Here is a 20926-nt window from a genome sequence, read left to right on the forward strand (position 1 = left end):
GCTCATCAGGTCGGTAACATTTAGGAAAACTACATAGAATTTAGGAAAAAGAGGAAAGTTCTCTTTTTCTGCACTCATCATCTTTATTTTTTTTAAATTATTATTATTTTTTTAAAACACTCCCCACCCTTATCCCCTATTAACCCAATATCCCGTCACTAAAAATAAACATAAAATACACAACTACAATAATAATTACTTGTAACATATTATACATTTTTTACACATTCCACAATATTAACAATTTTTTTTAATATTATTAACATTATATACATTTTTCGATATTTTTTACTGTCTATATTTTTTTTCTCGATATTATTTATATTCTATAGATATATTATTTCGATATTTTTAACTACACTAATAATTCAAGATTAACACTACATAATATTTTTGATTCGATATTTTTTACTTCGAAATTTACTTAATAAAAACTATAATGATATTTTTAACATCAATATATTTTCATTCGATATTTCTCTACCATCGATATTTTTGACTCGATATTTAGTCCATTCAATATTTTGAAGTCGATATTATGCCCAGTTACAGAGTGAAGTAGTGAAGTACAATGAAGTAGAGTGCAGTAGTGTTTCACTGAGTACAGTGAAGTATAGTGGTGTGGAGTGGCCTAGCTGGAGTTGTATGGTGTGTTCTAGAGTTGAGTATAGTTTTTATAGTGGCTTAGAGTGGAGTAGAGTGGAATAGAGTGTAGCAGTGAAGTAGAGTGTTGTGGACAAGTGTAAAATGTCATAGGGTAGAGAAGAGTGTTGTACTGTGGAGTGATGTGTTGCAGAGTATAATAGGGTGGTGTAGCGTTTGTGAACATTAAACCTGCATTTGAGCTAGTCCCACAAACAAAACTCTGGTCAGTTTTGGAGAGGATGGGGGCCCCTAGTAACATATCAACATTAATCTGCTTGCTCAATGAGTTATTTCCAAGTATGGAGGGCTAGTCAGGGTTAACTGGCAGAATGCATCATCATGAATAAAGGGGTGCGGCAGGGATACATGCTTACTCCATTATTTTCCTTTTATTTATATGATCTAGTTGCATAGTTCGAGCTAATGCATCTTCAATACATGCAGATAGCCAAGTCTCTCTGTTATTGTTAGTGAAAGATATACTGCTTACCTCAAAAACCATCAGAGGGTTACAACTTTTAATTAAATACTTTTTGCTGATCTGCATAGAGAGTAGACTGGGGACAAACTCCTCCAAAACAGATTATATAACCATCAGTCTTCAAAAATCATACCAGAAGAATATCCATGAGTGGAGTAAATCTTAAAAGGGTAATAATGGACTTGAGTATTTCGGACAAAGATAATGGCACATTTGTCTTGTGCAAAGCATTAATCTGAACCTGCCTCTGTCTTAACTTTCTTGGCCCAACGTTACACAACTCTTCCACCTAATTTCCAATGATTCAGCATGGATATGTTTTTCTCAAAATGTCTATGATCACATACATTCTTTTTGTAAACCATGGTAATACTATAGTCACACACCATCTCTGTGGGGACCTGGACATGTCTATAATCACACACTATCTCTGTGGGGACCTGGGCATGTCTATAATCACACACTACCTCTGTGGGTACCTCAACATCTCTATAATCACACACTATCTCTGTGGGGACCTGGGCATGTCTATAATCACACTCTATTTCTGTGGGGACTTCGACATCTCTATAATCACACACTATCTCTGTGGGTACCTGGGCATGTCTATAACCACACACTATATCTGTGGGGACCTGGGCATGTGTATAATCATACACCTTCTCTGTGGGGACCTGGACATCTCTATAATCACACACTATCTCTGTGGGGACCTGGGCATGTCTATAACCACACACCATACCTGTGGGGACCTGGGCATGTGTATAATCACACATTATCTCTGTGGGGACCTGGATATCTCTATAATCACACACTATCTCTGTGGGGACCTGGGCATGTCTATATAACACACTATCACTGTGGGGACCTAGGCATGTATATAATCACACACATTCTCTTTGGGGACCGTGGTAATATTATAGTCACACACCATCTTTGTGTGGACTTGAGCATTCCTGTAATTAAACGTAAGCTCTGTTTTGGCTTGAGCATCATCAGCTTTGCATTCTCTGTATGGGGCTTTGAAATACTGAAAAGTAGTAAAGTTAGACTTTGTGTCTAACTTTACCTTTGTGACTCCGGCCCTATTTTAATGAGGACTTAAACACAATCATCTTCATGCACTATCTCTGTTGGGACTTAAACATCGCTATAATAACACACTATCTTTGTAGGGGCTTGAAAAAACTATAATAAAACACTATCTTTGTGGGGGACTTCAACTTCACTATAAAAACATATCATCTCTGTGGGGACTCGAGCACTCTTGTAATAAAACGCAAGCTCTGTTTCGACAGGAAGCACCAGGGGGTGCCACGAGGCACAGGGTCCAGGCTGATTTGCATTTAGCTGGGTCTGAACTGGGGTGACGAAGTAAGCTAAAGAACGATGATGGTTTCAACCCAGATCAGTGACTGGGGGATAAGTGAGTGAAAAGTTTCAGCACTCCGTCTATCATCTCCTTGTGTTTGCTTCGACTTGAGCATCATCAGCTTTACATTCTCTGTATGGGGCATTGTGAATATTGAAAAGTAGTAAAGTTAGACTTTTTGTCTAAGTTTACCTTTGTGAATTGGGCCCTATTTTAATGAGGACTTAAACACAATCACCTGCATGCACTATCTCTGTGGGGATTTAAACATCGTATAATAGCACACTATATTTGTGGGGACTTAAACAACACTGTAATAACACACTATCTTTGTGGAGACTTGAGCATCACTATAATAACACACCATCTTTGTGGGGACTTGAACCTCTCTACGATAACACACTATCTCTGTGGGGACTTAAACATCGCTATAATAATGCCATATCTGAGGGGACTTGAGCATTCCTATAATTACACCCAACCTCTGTGTGGACTTGAACATCATTAGCTTCACACTCTTTATAATGGGATTTAGCCTTTGAATGTACACACTATTGCTATGGAGACTTAAACACAATGATCGTCACCCACTATCTCTGTGGGGACTTGAACCTCTATTTTGGAAAAAACGTTAGCAGCTAATCAAGCTCTGGGTTCCACTTGACCATATTCCTTAGTTCCATATGTTAATGTGTTCGTTCCTTTATCTCCTAAGATTTTAAGCACTAATAAATAGGTGAAATACAGCTTTAAGGGTCTTTCTTTAAGCAAGATATGATGTTTGTGTATATTGTTGGTAAAATAAACATTTAGCCAGGTACCTTTGACTATATTCAATCACAAATAGTGTTACGGACTAGGTCCCCACAAGGATGGTAGCACGTGTTCAAGTCCCCACAAGGATGGTGCTGTGCGCACGATTAAATAACAATAGATTTGCAAATTTGAAGCAGGATCCTGTATCATGAATTTTTTCTTAACATTTTTCTGTTATTAGTGTATTTTAAAAACATTGGGGAAGGTTAGTCCCCACAAGGCTGGTATTCACACATAGTCCCCACAAGGATGGTAACACGTGTATGTGTGTGTGTTGCGCTCTGTGTGTGTGTGGGGCTCTGTGTGTGTGAGTCTGTGTGTTTGTGTGTGGCATTTGCGAGAGATTAAGCTATTGGCATTGTAAATGACAATGCCATTTATTTATCTGTTTCCAAAACCAACACATAAATAAAAAGTTTGTCATTTACAATGCCAATAGCTCTAACTTTTGCAAAGGCGAGACCGTTGCATTGTAAATGCTTGTTTATTTGTGGAGCTCACAGTGACTACTATGAAACAAGAACCACATGATCTATCTCTGTGTTTAAGAGGTCAAGTGGAAGTAAGTACTGATATCCAAATGATGACACTGGCTGCTCTTGGCAGTTGATGGAAATCTGACTGTTTCGTAGAAGTCTCTACTTTAGATGGTAGTCTCATTTAATGGGCTGACTTTGTCCTGGGATGCTATACAGTAGTAGTGGGGTATTTAACCAATTGTTGCATTTTGTCTTTTCTTTCTTTCTTGACCGCCAGATTGTTTTTTTATTTAATCTTAGTGTAATTTGGGGATTGAATCTGGTAATTGGTCATTAAACGATCCCTAGCACACTTGTCCCTTTTTGGATGTGTATGTAGTATAAAAATATTATAATTTTTTTCTGTTAACTAACTGAGCCAGGGAGTCTTGGGCGGGGCTAGACATGACAGGGCGGAGGGGGTAGTGTGCACTTTAAAGTGCACATGTCCGTTTGGCTGGTCGTCTTAGGCCGGCATAACAGTATGGGTGTCAGCGCCTCTTTTGGGATGGGACTGTCTATTGCATGGTGTACAGTCGTGTACCCATGTCCTTAGTGCCCAACTGCGAGTATCTGGCTTCCTGTATTTTTTGGTTTTGGTACTAGCCTCACGCTAATCTAGTGTGTTCGCAGAACCTAGGCCTGTTTCTCTACATAATGTGACTTGCATTTAAAGACAGTGGACTACTGTCCCTGTTGGTGGTGGCAGCATACTATGTTTTGTGAATCCATAGTGGACACCAGACCTTTTTATCTTTGTGACAGGAGTGGTGGCCTGTTGACCCACTCCTGTAAAGTTCCCGAACGAATTTTGTATGTATGTGTGTGGTCTGTGTATTGCACATAATGTGCATGCCAGAGTAAAGCGGAGTGAAGAAGGGCCGTGGGTTGTTTGGAAGACACTGGTATTTCTATATGCAATAGATGGAAGTGAGGTTACTTTCCCAGTCTGTGGATATGTAATGCTGATATTTCTGAGACTGAGGTAGGGGACTAAGACACTGAAGTGGAAAAAAGGAGACAAGCTCCCCATAGAAATTCAATGATGGCCTATTGCTGCCCTAAATAATGCCAATTAGTGGATGGTTGTGGTGAAGGGCGGGACTGCAATTCCTGGTGTGAGAGTGTTAAGTGTCATTTAGAAAAATCTCAGCCTTTTGTAAGTCTTCCTGGTCTCTGACAGATGTGGCTGTAATAGCTAGGTGCAGAATCCTCACACCTTTCGTTCCTCTGTTATGAGTACTCCAACTTGGAGACAATCTTGCTATGAGGAGCATCACTCTACCAAAAGTTTGAGTCTGTAGGACATCCTGTGAAAGACACATGAAAGAAAAACCGATCTAAATTTGTTCTGGAAGTGCAGGCAGAAAAAACAAATCCCCTGTTTTTTGTAGTTGTATAAGAGAAGGAACTGTTGACCAACTTCTTGTTCCAGTTCCATGTTCTACTCGACCAATGACAGGGTGCTCCTCAGAGTACCCAGAGGACCACTGCGTAACCAAGGTGGATGTTCACCTGACAGCTAGCTCCCTTTGAGTCGGACTTGAAAGAATATATGTTCCTTCTAATGGAAGGAGGATCTTGCCTGAAGGAAGAAGGAACGGGAGAACCAACCCTGAAGGAGGAGCAGACTACTAACAGGTGCAAGAGCCATTGTCCCCAGTGATGTGGGTCAGTTTGACAGATGTGTGGACCCATGACTGGCAAGCTCCAAGCTCGGAGCCAGTAACCATCACTGAAACGGAGGATTTGCAGCCCTGCCAAAGCATGTATGAGCAGATCAACCCGTAGATCCTGCTATGCCCTCAAGCAGAATGTGCCACTGAAGAAGAGACCTGCGAAAGCCTATGACATTTGCCCAACCTCGCTAGAAGTAAAGCTCCTGTCTTGAGGTGCTTGCACCTGTGTGCCCAAGTGATTCTGCCAGATGCCACCTGGAAGTGAGATTGAGTGGACGAAGATCTGATGTTGCACCGAAGCACCTTGAAGTGACTGAGCTTCTGTCACTGGATCTGCGACAAGAAGTGGTCTGCATCGCCCCAAAGAGGACCAAGACACTGAATCAACAACTCAAACAGTCTAGGAGGAAGCAGTCCATTGCCTGAGATGTGGGTGAGTGAGTGAAAGACCTATCATGGACCCAAACTGTGGGTAAAGCAAACACTGAGAGATAGAGGGCATGCTCGTGCATACTGGACCGGGTGTGGGGGCGGGAGGGACTCCACCCATGCTGAAACCTACACTAGGGTAACCTTAAACTGAGGGAGGTGGATGGGGTAGAGGGTGCATCCTCGCCAGAAGGCAGTAATCCTGCACCTCTGACTCTGAGCATCCAATGCTTTTTGTATAGTGTGAAGTATTGAGTTTTATTGCATATTAAACTATGCATTTATAAAGATAAGCACTGGACTGTACTATCAAATTATTACACTGTTGAGTGCTGAGACAGTTGCAGCTCCACAATAACCTCACCTGCCAAACCTTTGATTGCTCCCATGCCGGTCACTGAGAGTCAAGAGCTTAAGGGGCTGTGCTTGGCCCAGTTTCATACCCTCGGACATCAGAAGAAAAAAAACTCATCTCCAAAGGCTGTGGCCCAGTGCCCCAGTTCACCCTGCTTGCCCCATCGCCCCCGAATAGGGTCAGTCATCACAAACATATGATTAAAGCGATTCAAAGTTCTAGGATCATCTAAACTGGAATGAGAATACACAATATCTAGCAAAGGGATGCCAAGGTTGGTTCATACGGGTGGAAAATTCTCAGCACGCGTTAAGACGTAATGATTCTATTGGGAAATGGTTGGTTGCAGTTAGTGGTTATCGCATAACTTGGCCCGGCTCCGGCCTTTGTAGACTACTGTTGCACACCCTTACTCTAGTATAAAATCAGTGGCGATAGAAGCATGTATACAATTGTGAAGTAATATCATTTCCAACCAATTGATCTATTTTGTCTTGCTGATGCTAGAGTAACATCGCTTTGTGCATTACGGGACATACATGTACAATTTAATTCCATTACCTATAACCTGTGTGACCGTTCACAGTCTGACAGTTTACTAACCTGAATGCGAGTTGCAGCTGCACATCTACGGCGTGGAGTGGGGAGGTCTGACAATGTGTCTTTCTTCCAAGCACTTCTGTTGTTCCTCCTGCAGCGGAAGTTTCTCCACGCTGTCTGGATCACTACAGCAGCCTCATGAAGTGTTAGGTAAAAACATATATCTCTGCGTACAGCATATCCTCGCCAGTGACGCTGGATAACTGTGGCTGCAGAGCTAACAGAAACAGATAAATAACATTTTAGCATGTGTCACAAGCATTATTAATAAGCCTGGTCGTGGCAAGCTAGTGCAATGGTTATTTTCTATTGAAAGCATATGCCACAAAATATTTAAAAAACAAAAAAGCATGTTGCAGTTTTAATGTGGTGGCATGCGCCAACAATAAACATTTTAAATTACATTAATTTAAAATATCCCATATAATTTTAAAATAGCAGCATATGTACTTTTTAGCAGGCAGGTGTAATGGTATTTTGCTTGCTCATAATTGGACTTACGTTCATGGATAGTGGGTCCACACTGTGCTTTACCAATATGTTTTTCTTTCAATTCTTTATCCATGTTTTTCTATAGATAGTGCATCTTTATGATTAAACTTTGTCTTCAAATGTCAGTCATTTAAAGCCAAAAAGTGACATTTCTTTGCGACAATAAGAATCCTGTTTTTCTGCATTGTGCATTTAAACCAACAAAGCTGTTATACCTATAGTCACACTTCATGACAGCCAATTGTAAATTGTTGTTATGGATTAGTGATTCCATGATTGGCATAATTGATGTACTTGTCAGACCGTAGTATAGTGCACTGTGTGTGCCCAGGGCCTGTAAATCAAATGCTGCTAGTGGGCTGCAGCACTGATTGTGCCACCCACAGAAAATGTCTGTAAAAGGTAACTCTGGCCTGCCATTGCAGAGCCGGTGTGCAGTCTGGGACTGCCATGTCGACTTGGCAAGTGCACACACTTGCCAAACCCCAAACCATGCCTTTTCTACAATTAGTCACCCCTAAGGTAGGCCCACGGCACCCCTGTGGGCAGGGTGCATTGTGTGTGAAACGTAGGGCATGCCCTGATTTGTGTGGGATGTCGTGATAGTGAACTACTGCCAATTTCGTTTTTCACTATTGCAAGGCTATCTGTTCCCATAAGACAGAATGGGGAGTTTGTTTATAACATCTTATAAACATAACTGGCTCTGGGAACAAGGTAGAAGTATACATTTTAGAATGCCTGAACTCGGAATGTTAACATGCATCTTTCAGCGAGGGTGATTTTTACATTTTGTGTTTAAAAATACCACTTTTAGAAAGTAGGTATTTTCTTGCCTAGCCATCCAGTGTTCCTCTGCTAGATTTGCGTATTGCATGTCTGGCATTTGGATGACAGGGGCTGGAGAAGGGCAGTGACTCAAGAAGTCTGATGAGTTAGGGCTGGGCTGAATAGACCTGGGCTGCATTTAGAGTAGGGGGAGGAGATTTCCTTTCACCTGAATGGGCGTGGTCTGCCTTCAACAATGCTATCTCCACCTCCTGGCAGGAAGCTGCACCCGTGAGGACAGAACTGGTTTTGGCTGGTTACAGACACTCTCTGCCTTCAGAGAACAAAGGATGTTTGTGTATAAAAAAGGGGGCCCAAACCCCAGACTTTTTAGATCACTTCTGGGAATCAAGAGAAACTTTTGCCAAGGAGAAGATCTGGAGAAGCTGAGGAGGAATACTGCCCCTGAGCTGTGTGCTGTCTGGGTTGGCCTGCAGTGGCTACTTGCTACCAAGGAAAGGAGAAATTTACTTTCTGCTGTTTGCTTAGTCAACTGCTTGAAACTGAGCTTGCCTCCTGTTCTGAAGTCTCAGGGACACAAAGACCTCACCACCAGCTTCCCTGAATTTCCTTGCTGGGAATTCTAATCTGCAAAGAGTTGTCTGCTGCTGTTCTGGACCTCTAGAGACTGGGAGTTGGAAAATCGGCACAACTTCGAAGAATGAAGACGCATCCGCACCTGTTTCCGATGCATCGCCGAAGAAACCGTCCCGGCGTCTGTCGCGGCTCGAGAAATCGTTGCACCCGCATCTAGTGCACCGATCTCCGAAGTCTGAGATCATTGAGCCGAGTTCGACGCAAGGTCTGCTATGCGGCTGCATGAGTTCACGCATCGTCACTGTATCATCACATCGCATCAAGGCGCCAAGTGTGTCACATCATTGAGGGACGCATTAAGAAACTGACGCATCACCTCCCCACGCAGTAAAAACCCGACACATCACCTCCTCTTCTGTAAGGAACTAACGCATCACCTCCCCCGAAGCAAGGAACCAACGCATCACCTTCCCTGTGTCCCGTTTTGTTTGGTTGTGTGTCGCATTTCAGGTACTTTGTGAGAAAAGTGTTGCATCTGCAATTCTGCTTGAACTGAACTATTTCTACCTTCTGAAAGTCATATTTTTAATACTGTATTGTGGATTTTTTGTTGGTTTAGATAAAGACTACTTATTTTTCTAAACTGGCGTGGTGTCCATTTGTAGTGTTTTCACTGGATTACTGTGTGCGTCACAAATGCTGTACACACTGCCTCTGAGATAAGCCTGTCTGCTCGTGCCAAGCTACCAAGGGAGGGAGCAGGGGTTATTTTGGGAGTGTATCCCCCTTAACTGACTAGAAGCAAGGGTCCCTATTTGGGCAAAGGTACTTACCTCTGCCAAGTATATATTGGGTTTCCAAAGAATCAATTACATAGATTTCAGAGTGTCCAGACGTAGGCTGCTATTATGATCTTCAAACAACCCGGGAAATGTCACACACTACCTTATATAGGGATCTTCACTTGCTCGCACTGGAACAAATGAGTATATTCAAAGACTGCTGCACTACCTTTAAGACTTTACTGGGTGAGGGCCCTCAATTTCAAAAAGCTCGAATTAAGAAATATATTCCTCATCAGATACTTCATACCTCTTCTTCAAATTCACTGACCATTCCAAAATATAACAGGAAATCGATGGATGGCTCCAGTTTCTCTGTACAAGCCCCAAAAATGTGGAATTCCCTGTCCCCATCCTTATGTCTCCTGACTGATTTTTTAAGGTTTAGTTAAGAACTCAAGATCTGGTTGTTCATGCAAGCTTATCAACTACCGTACCATGTTAGTTAAGCATTTAGCATGGGCTTCCAATGTTTTCCTTCTGTTCCAAAAACCTTATGGAATATGTGTGCTCACTAAGTTGCCTTAATATGACAAAACCCCCTTCCCGACCCTCCCATGATTTGCCAGCAGCCCAATGAGTGATTAAACTTTCGGAAGGCATGTCAAAAATTATTGAAGTAAAGGACAAGCTATTACTTATCTCAAAAAGCCAGTCACTCAGGATCACAGAATGTGGCCAAGGCGGAACGACAACATTAGTATCCTGATTCCCTGTTTTTTCTATCATTTAGCCATTATACCAGGTTTTTTCCACAAGTATGTGAAAGGAAACGGAAAGTATGCATAACTTAAGATTTCTAAAGGTTTATTTTCTAACATTTATTTCTGAACTATTTAGTTCATTGAGTGCAAACTGATGTGGATGAGGGATGGGGAAGGTTGCGTGTGGCTGAGATAGATAGAAAGCAGTGCTTAATTTAAACACATATTTGCAGGTGGGGCCCACCAGTGCTTATTTTTTAATGCTGGTGCTTATTTTTAGGTCTTGTCTGTGACATCACATGCACTGCATGCGTTCACACTTGCAAAAGATATTCTATACAACAAGGTGCTTGCAGCCCATCCAGTGCTTAACAGTTGCTGGCTGCAGTGACACTCTTATTTGCTGCCTCCTAATTGACTAGTGTGTGATGGCTTCACTTCCTCTTCTTTCGGCTGGAGCATGTACCAACTACTGATTACATCAGCTTAATTGCTGTCCTTCCACTGACTGAGCTGTGATTAAGGCACCACTTTTATTTTCAATTCTTCCCTGCCGTCTTTGTTAAACCTTTTGCTATTTGTAGAAAGGTTTTACTATGTATTACACACACTAAATGAAGACCCATTCTCCTTTGAAATTGATTTTTATTGTGCAACAGAGGTTATCTGTGTCTATTGTGAGAACAGAGGTTTGCTGCTTTCAAATGTATTTTCACTAAGACTGGACATGGGTGCAATTGCTTTCTTCATGCAATAAGATTTTTGCTAATTGTCATATAACTACTTTTTCATGCATGTGATTTGCTCAGAATCACCAGGATATTGTGCCGAGACCTAATGAGCATTGGCAAGGCCATAAGGTCTCGCCAGTGAGCTTCTTAAGACTGCCATTGTCGATTGTTTGTGATGTACAGCATGGGTACTGCTGACTTTGGCAATGATTTGTAATCATGCTTTATACGAGTTTGGCTCGTGCTAAGCATGGTGAAAAATAGTAATAAAAAACTATGATGCATCCAGCAATGATAGAATTTTAAAACAGCGCCTCCCCCCCACACACGAGGATGATGGCGGCAGTAGCTGGCGGGTCGGTGGCTCCTGCCTTACGTGAACTACTATGAGCTACTGTGCAGTTTGAGGCGGCGATTCGGATCTTTGAGCCCTCGCAAAAATTCATCCGGTCTTTAGTTTATACTTTCTTGCCTGCCGGGAGAAAAAGCATTTTTGCGCCCCAGCCAGAGGACGGAGGACGGAGGCCAGAGAGGCCGGAGAGCGGTGATCTGCGAGGCAGCAGCAGCGGCAAGAGCAGGAGCCATCCTCCCTAAAAATCCTTCGGGCTCACCTGCGATTATTTGCCTTCCTTGCAGCCCGCAGCGGCAGCAACTCCCTGCCTGTATCAGCCAGTCTGTGATTCTCAGAGTTCTGAGACGCCTGGATTCTTCCAAAATCGGATCTTGATTCTGTACAGGTGAGCCCTAGAACATTTTGAAAAAGATAAGAAGCAGAGGCTGTTGGTCACACGGTGTCGGAAAAAAGAGAAAAGAAAAAAAAAACGCAGGAGGGATTGAAACGTTTTTTTTTTTCTTCTGTACTGCTATATACTGCCAAACACTGCCACACACTGCTAAACACTGAAAAGACATTAAACCACACTGTAACGCAGAAAGGGAGCCACTTTTATATTACTTAGGAAAAAAAAAAATAACATTGAGTTGGTTTAGTATTTTTGGTACTACGGACTCCGACATCCATAACTCCCGGCTTCCTGTTTGAAATCCATATCGAGCGGAGGAGGGGGCCAGGCGGACACACTTTCTCTCACCTGCTGCTGGGGCTCCGACGCTGCTTGTTACCCCTACCGCCGTTGTTCCAGCTTACTGGCCGCAGTTGGGTGGAACTACAGCTCCCAGCAAGCCCTGGGACAACATCCTGTACCGCCCATACATCCCGAGGACTAGCGCGCCTGGAGGCGCTTAAATTGAGGAAGCTCCCTCCGCCACGCGGACGCCGGGTGAAGCCCGGGCTCTCAGAGGCCCGAGGAGGACGGGACGGGGCTACCCCCCTTGGCTCTTGGCTTCTAGTAAAGTGGCTTCTTTTGGGGGTTCCCTCCCAAAAGATATCGCTGGAGACACTTGCTTCCTCTTGGTTGTCCACCTATTGACTTTTCCTTTCTCCAAGGACAATTTCTGTTGCAGACTTTATGATTTGTTGATAACTATATTGCTTCACCCAAACCACACTATGACTCACAAGGGGGCCAATATAAATATTGCAAAGTTCTCCATTGCTAGAGAAGTCGATAAAGGCGTATCTCCCCAGTCCACACATAGTAGATGGTCCAAGCAGTTGCCCTTAAAAACAGTAGTCACAGAACAAGCCTTCCCGTGGTTAGATGAGCTAAACACCCTGTGTAAAACTACACATGTCTTAGCGGAATCACCGCTTCCTGCCGAAAGCTCCTGTGTATTATCTGATACTGATAGTCCTCTGCAACCGCTCCCATCATCGAATATATCCAACTTTGTAAACACCAAAATGATTGCATCTCCCCAGTTCTCATCAGCTAAAAGGAAACGTAGTGGGGTTAATAATATTGGGGATCAATCAATACTCCAAAAATTGTGCTTCAGCCCCAGAGCTCCAGTCAGTAACTCCACCACGACTCCTGAGGCTGTCGAGAAAATAGTCGTTCTAGCATCTCCTACACAGCCAGATCTATTATCCCTTATTGAACAAATGGTCAGCTCTATTATATCACCTTTAATAGAAAAAATAAATGCACTAGGGGACAGGCTGTCTGGAATGGAGGAAATCATCAAGTCTAACCTGCTAGCCAACAAATGCTTCGTAAATGCTAATTGTTCCCATCCACCTTCTACTCCTAAAGACCCTAAGCCAAATACCCAAGATAAAATGGTTCTATCCCAATTAAGAGTTCCTAACACTCCAGCCCCAATAGCTCGCAAAACTTCCTTTAAACCTGTTTTATCGTGGCCTACTGCTCCTAGAGTACAGCATAATAAAGTTACTCCTATCCAACTCCCACCGGAGGCAGCTCCTTTTGTATGTGTCCTCGCGGGAGTACCAGTACTTACATCTGGGAAAACCGAGAACCAACATGACCTGCTGAACAAGGTTACATTTTGGCTGACAACAAACAGACCCCTACCATCCAACCTCGAGGGCACAATAATGAGTGTTAGCAGGGTGAGCTGGCTGGGTTCCCTCCCAAAAGATATCGCTGGAGACCTAGTACTCGTTAGATTTAGGCAGAGACACATTGTCCCGTACCTACGTACCTGTGCACCCCAAGTGGGAAACGGCCCAATCTCCGTTTGGGATTTGCATGATTTTTACCCTAGAACGCCGTGCATCCCCTCATCTACTTTAAACGTTGGGTGCAACATGTTAATAGGAAGAGGAGTCTACGTATCGAGCGGCCGTAGCTTTCCCACTTATACCCGACAGGAATCATTGTTTTATAGTCCTAAGTATTGGAACCCCTATTAATTGCTGTCTGATTTAATCTTAGTCTGTGAAAAGTACGCTATAATTAAAATATTTATCCCCACAGGTTGGGCAAAAGTTTTTAAATTTGCAGATACTATGTGTTATTGTATGTATGTTTTTATCTACAAGTGATTTTAACTGTACGCTTTTATGATTTTTAAACCAAAATCGAATAAAGCTATACTGACTGACTTGAAAACAGCGCATTAGCCCTGGCTGCGGCATAGGACCTTTTATATTAGTTCTAGCCACACTGCAAAGAAATACCGCTGCTGCTAAGCATGGCTACAAAACATTGCCAAAGCCAATAGTTCTTAGGAGAAGAATTGGCTTTGCCAATTCTCGTTCTTAATCAGACTTTGACCCAGAGCAAGAGGGGAAAAACACACAAGTGGGAAGGAATCAGAAAGACAGATGGGAAAAAATTGATCTATATGATGGTAAACAATATAATTGACAAACATTTTGTGTCAAAAATATCATTTAACACAATATTGTGTTGCTAGAACTATAATGGTAAGTACAAAAATATCAGAAAAATATATCATGGACAGTAATATCAGAAAAAAACATACAAAAATATTTAACTTGTTTTATCTATCTACCTATATCTATCTATATAAATAAAAATGTAAATCTCCGAAAGTTCTTCACCGATTGCTTTGAAATTTTCACACAACGTTGGATTCAAATAGGGGCGTGTGTTATATACACATTGTTGGATTCCAATAGGTGCGTGTCGAATACGCATGTGTTTTTAATCGAAAGCACAAACAGACACATAAAAATGTAAATGTTCGTTTGTTAAAAATTTTAAATCTCCGAAAATTCTTCACCGATTGATTTGAAATTTTGACACAATGTTGGATTCGATTAATCGCATGTTTATATATACACAACGTGGGATTAGAATACGCGCGTACAATACGCGTATGTTTTTAATCAAAAGGCTGAACAGACCCTATCGATTAGGTTGCTGCGCAAAAACTACAAGGGATGCATTAAGACAATAGTCTACATATATTAGGATGGACAGTTCGTGTCAGGATTGCAGACCGGGAAGTGGGTGGAGGGAGGGGGGAGGATTTGGTTCACTTTGCAAAATTAAGAAAGGACGCATAGAGACAATAGTCTACATATATTAGGATGAACAGTTGGTGTTAGGATGGCAGACAGGGAAGTGGGTGGAGGGAGCGGGGAGGAGTTGGTTCACTTTGCAACATTAGTGCATGTTTATATATACACAACGTGACAATAGTCACAAAAACATATTGTGTGCCCACAAGCATTGTGAAATTAAACATATTAGAAACGTGCGCTTACTCTTTTCTTTTTCTTCCATTTAACCAGATTGAGCCACAGCAACGCGTGGCAGAGTACAGCTAGTATATATATATATATATCACCACATTTAACACGAAAAGTAGTGCTATAAAAAAGACTATCAATCGTCATTGGCACTTAATAAGTGAAGAATTAGGAAACATACCTCCACCCCTCTATGCGTTCTGAAAGGGCAAGAATATTAGGGACCATCTGATAAAATCCCTTCTCCCCGTGACTCGTCCTGTGAGCCAAACTACACTCTGGGGTCTTCCACCACTGCTAGGACATAACAAATGCGGGTCCTGCAAGGCCTGCCTGCTAACGATTGAACGCACCACATTTATACACAATAACCAGATGCATACCCTAAAACAATACAGTAACTGCAACACGTCTGGGGTGATATATACCATCTTGTGCCCCTGTGGTTTCCTGTACATAGGTCAGACCATCCAAAAAGTAAAATGCCGTATCCTACAACATTGTAGTAGGATACGTTGTAAAACACAAGGTGCACCCTTAGTGGACCATTTCACTATCTTTGAACATGATGCCAATAGCCTTAGATGGTGGGTTATCGAAAAGGTGGTACCAAACCCCAGAGGTGTTGATCTCAGCAGCATTCTCAGTAAAAGGAATGTAGATGGATACATTCCTTAGATACAGTCAACAAAGGGCTAAACGAGCAAGAGGAGATAAACAGACAGGTGGCACTTATAGGACTATAAGGTGGTCTAAATACAATGATATGTATGTTTCTCCGTGTTAGAAGCGTTGAAAGCACGAAATGAGACATTGTCCTATATTGTTCAATTTTGTAATTTTATGTGTTTCCAATTGTTTCTACATGTTTCCTCATGTTCCAATAGTATTAAGTGATCAATTGTCATATTGTCTCAATTGTAATTTTTCCTTATGCTTAATGTCACATTGATTTGTTTATCCAGCGCTTTAATCACTTTGTCCGTTATCCTCACAAGCACTTTTTCTGTCGAGTACATTGACCCAACGAGGTCTGTCTAGAACAACAAAGGGCTAAACGAGCAAGAGGAAATAAATAGACAGGTGGCACTTATAGGACTATAAGGTGGTCTATATACAATGTTATGTATGTTTCTCCGTGTTAGAATCGTTGAAAGCACGAAATGAGACATTGTCTTATATTGTTCAATTTTGTAATTTTATGTTTCCAATTATTTCTACATGTTTCCTCATGTTCCGATAGTATTAAGTGACTAATTGTTATATTGTCTTATTGTAATTTTTTCTTATGTTTCGTATCATATTGATTTATGTATTGTTTATCCAGCGCTTTAATCGCTGTGTCCATTATCCTTACAAGCGCTTTTATTCTGTCGAGTACATTGACCCAACGAGGTCGGTCTAGAATGACATTTGTTTAAAAGCCATACGCCCTCGAGAATGCACCGCGTCTGCAACTCAGCAGCGTTTCCATGACAACGCTAAACTTTGCGGCCCTCTGATAGTCCTTCTCTCATTTTCATGACATTGGGCGACGTCTCTTACGTTTTAACGCACACAAGGTATCGTCTCGGTGCTTTCTTTGAGTTGCAGCTACGCGCAACACGGCAACTATAGACTCTGACTTACTGCAGCGTTTAGGTAAGCTCGCACTTACTTATTTTTTTCCCAGAATCCACACTGTTTTAAGATGCTCGAGTATACCGATCGTCTTTCCCTTACTTTCATATCATTACCATTACAGCCATATGAATCCTTGGATCCCCTTGATACTGTTTTAAAAAGATACGCTGACACATTGTAGCGATAAGGTAAGCCTTGATCGTTAATGCGTGCTTGGCATTGTAAGATTCTTTAGATTCTATTGGGTGGCCGGTTGTAATCCCAATACCCATTATTATTTCAGCCCCTTGATCATTTTGGGATCCACATGACAGAGGAGCGATGTACATTTATTGAATCTGCTCCCCTCAGGTAAACTACTTTCATACTGATTGTTGGCACAACCATAAGTAGGGTTGCATTGCAAATTGGGCAATTTGATTACACCCTAATTAATTCTTTCAGGTGTGATACAATTCTTGATATATGAAGTGATCTCCTTCTACGAAGTGATCTCACTACACACAGTTCATCTTAAGGGTAAGCATTATTGCCCCTTCTCTCACATCAGAGGTTTATTCTTGAGATTTATTCCTTATACTAAATAGTGCAACAGCCTCATTTTAATCTCCTTCCCCTAGGGTCATTCAGCAGCCCCCCGGTTGTCCCTTTTTCTATAGTCCTGATTAAGACTTGCACGGCCAAGGTCCAACTAGCCCAAAGGCCCTAAGATGAGTCGAAACAACGACGCGCCTGTTGTTCTTAACCTGGACCCTGTTTTTCATTATATTTATGTGCATTTACTATTGGAACAATAGGTCCAGTTTTATGCGAATATTTCTGTAAATGTATGCATGATTAATGTGCATTGCGCCCAGGTCTACTAGGACGGTGACTAGTACAACCGATTTTTTGTATATATATATAAAAAATTGTAAAGATTTTATGTCACTAACCCTAATGATCTTTCTCTATTTTCTATTCACCCAACACATTCCCTAATCACCTTTCCCTTTGCATGCCTTCTCTGGGGCAACCTATACACCTTGAATGACAAAAGAGTAATTACACTCTACAATCTAGATACAATGAATTAAAATTGTTTCTACTTTTGTAATTTGACTTGTTGCATTCTTTCTTTCTTTGACTGATATATTGAATTGCTAGAGCAGCAATAAGGAATATGCTCTATAACTTGGTTGAATTGATGAACATATACTGATTAATTCAGTTTGATGAAGTAAAAGGTCTACGACCAATGTTTTTCTATATCAAGATATACCCAGGTCCACGCCATGAAATCTGTAGCGGGGAGGAAACTCCTAAGATGCTCTGCAGTGAAGGAGTTGTACTACCAGCATATTAGAGCCTATCACTGTTGCGGGATCCATGATCGTAGGTGGTTGCAGCAGGCCTGTGGCAGTCCCACTGCCGGGAAGATAATATGGTGGGTGGACCGCCAGTCTGTCAGTTCAGGGACCACAACCACAGGTTCGGAACTCATAATCAGACCCTTATTCTTTTACAAACTAAGCACTGAAGAAAGTGACTGCAAAAATGTGTTTTGGGAGTGTGTAAGAGTGAGAGGGTGTGTGTGTGTCTTTTTAATATAGATCTTGGTGCACTGCTTATTCAAACAAATCTTGGGAAAACCTAGATCCTAGTATTGAAATACCTATAGCTAAGTTAACCTCTCCATTCTCCAAATTATGTCCTATGAATATACATTTATTGGTGGCGGGGGAAGTTATCCTGTCACCAAATGTTTTCACCTTTAAAATGTGTTTATTTTCTATTGTCTGTTGTAGAATCACCTTCTAAAAATATCACCCTACCTAGAAGAGTGAGGCAGTAGAGAATGTGTTGTGCCATAGTGGTATGTACTGCATGTCTGTAAGATTTCCTGCCAAGTGTTGGAATCCCCACACCTCATTTCTGATAAAGGGTCACACTGTGAATAATATCACACTTTTAGAGAGACCAGGCTGCCAATAGGCAGCATGATAGCATTTTTAACAGGGATAAATGAATGTGCAATTTTTGAATTGTTAAATATGCTCAGAGCTGCCACTTTTATAGTATAGAACTAGAACATGTTTGTCACTCTAGGGGCAGCACGATTACATTTATTTTACACTTGGCCACCATTAAAGAAAATTGTAGACCATTCCTTTATCCTATTGGCACTAGTTGGTCCTGTTATTTCTGAGAATACCTATAAAAGGTTTATTGCAAGATAGCCAACTAAGCAGGTGTGCGACTACTGTACCACTGCACTCTCCCATCCCCCCAATACCAGGAGAATGTACACGTCAACAGGTGCAGGCAGTGAGTGAAATCTAAACAGTAACAGCAGGGAGATATGGGGGTCACAAACCATAAAAACACATGAAATGCTGCAAGTGCATCGGGACATCCATGGTGAAGCACATCCATGGGACCGTGGGCACAGCAGGAAACCCATAAAAAATAGGGAGTGTAACATGATTGATAACGGTGGCTTAGTCAATCTGGTCTTCTTTTCAGAGTCACAGAACGGCGTCAAGTCTGTGAGGTCTTCATCTAGTTCCTCTAACAGAGTCTGCCACTTCTCCCTGGCCCAAGTAAAGCTCAGGCAGGGGGTGGGCAGCAAACAGAAGAAATAAAAGTACATGGGAGGGAGGGTAGGGGTGCAAAACTGGAAGGCACAGAAGTGCAGATTACACTGCAGATATGTCATTAGCACAATGTGTGTTAAAGTTTCTATCTTACAGTGTATCAGTCTATAATCCACTAATCAGAACATTCTACTGGTCCAGCGGAACACATACCACAGAAAACATTTCAGAGTATTGGGTGTAAGTCTCAGGTAATTCAAATTCACAAAACAAGAGAGGCCAAAAAGCATATCCTTAATATTGGGGAAGTGATTGAAATTGTGGAAAGGTAGTTGATATTTAAGTTGGATGGATTCACAGTAGTACAAGTTACTTACCTTCTGCAATGTTTGTCCGGTAGAGACTAACTTCAGATTCCTTACCTTAGAATATTCCCAGGCATCAGACTGGATCTGAAGATTTTTTAGAACTGATAGGTGGCATCATAGGGCCCCACGTGGCATCGTTCGATCCGAAAGTGGCGTGCGTGATGCCTATGTAGGCACCTTCCCAGTGCACTGACCTCAGTTTTTGACTATTTCATTTGCACCAGAAGCATGGAGCCAAGCTGAGGAGGAATAGTTAGTGTGCCTGTGACATTCAAAAGGATTTCTGAAAGTGAGAATACAGCTTGCAACAAGGGGAGGATGGGACGGTCCGTAAGGAATGTACTGTATTGATAGGGTCTCTATAAGTTAAGCGTTATCAGATGTATTTAACTTGTTCATCTGATAGATACTTCTAGACACATATTCCTTACCTTAGAATAGATACCAAAGCAGTCTCTCCCTGGAGGGGAGTCTGCAGACAGTTTTAACCTAAGAAGTCCTGGAGGACCAAACAGGCAAAATGCCCTTCTCTCTGGACATGACTTTCAAGGCAGTAATGTTTGGCAAACATGTTGTGATTCCCACATAGCTGTCTGACAGATATCCAGGACTGGGACTACTCTAGGCAACACAGTGGTCATCGCTGTAGCTCTTGCGTAGTGAGCTCTTAAGCCCTTAAGGGGCTGTTTCTTGGACATTGTGTAGCAGTTCTTAATACAGAGGATAATGAATCGAGATATGTTTCTCTTCTGAATTGCTTTCCTTTTCTTTTCCCCCACAAATCAAACAAATTGTTGATTGTCCACCCGGAATTCTTTGACAAGATTGTTTTAGAATGATAACACTCCATTTGGATTCAGGCAGTGCAGTCTCTTTTCTCCTTTAGAAGGATTAGTAGGGGGGGTAAAACCTAGGCAGGGCGTAGAAAGGTGGAAATGGTGGACAGATATCCTTTCACTGTGCCTCAAAAAAAGCTCTGCCAGGCCAGGGCTAGAGAAAAAGGAGAAACTCAGACACCAGACACTCTGTTTGTACATTGTTTGCTCCTGGGAATTTGCTAATCTATTTTGCATTCTTTGTTGATCTGCAGTCTTCGTCTGCTGTTATTTATTACACAGCCTACTTTTTCTATGGCTTTTAGAAGGGCCTTCAGAGTGGCAGTTTTCTCCTGTTTTGTATAAACCAGACCCATGTTATCTGGCTGCAGATCCTTTGATATTTCCCTTGCATTTTGCCTCCTTCT

The 20926-nt window shown here is 41.9% G+C and overlaps 1 protein-coding gene across 2 annotated transcripts in view; it reads right to left on the reverse strand.

Annotated features, from left to right (window-relative positions):
• Positions 1–20926, reverse strand: part of LRRIQ1 (leucine rich repeats and IQ motif containing 1) — a 1278742-nt gene that overhangs the window by 537715 nt on the left and 720101 nt on the right. For both annotated transcript variants that reach the window (XR_015295276.1, XM_086917996.1), the window contains exon 16: positions 6899–7112. Coding sequence is in view for 1 of the 2 variants with exons in the window: in XM_086917996.1 (XP_086774122.1) it covers positions 6899–7112 (214 nt within the window). In the remaining variant the exon portion in view is untranslated. The remainder of the gene's footprint in view (positions 1–6898; positions 7113–20926) is intronic.

This window comes from Lissotriton vulgaris, chromosome 1_1 (genome assembly GCF_964263255.1).
Source record: "Lissotriton vulgaris chromosome 1_1, aLisVul1.2, whole genome shotgun sequence".
Taxonomy (NCBI): domain Eukaryota; kingdom Metazoa; phylum Chordata; class Amphibia; order Caudata; family Salamandridae; genus Lissotriton; species Lissotriton vulgaris.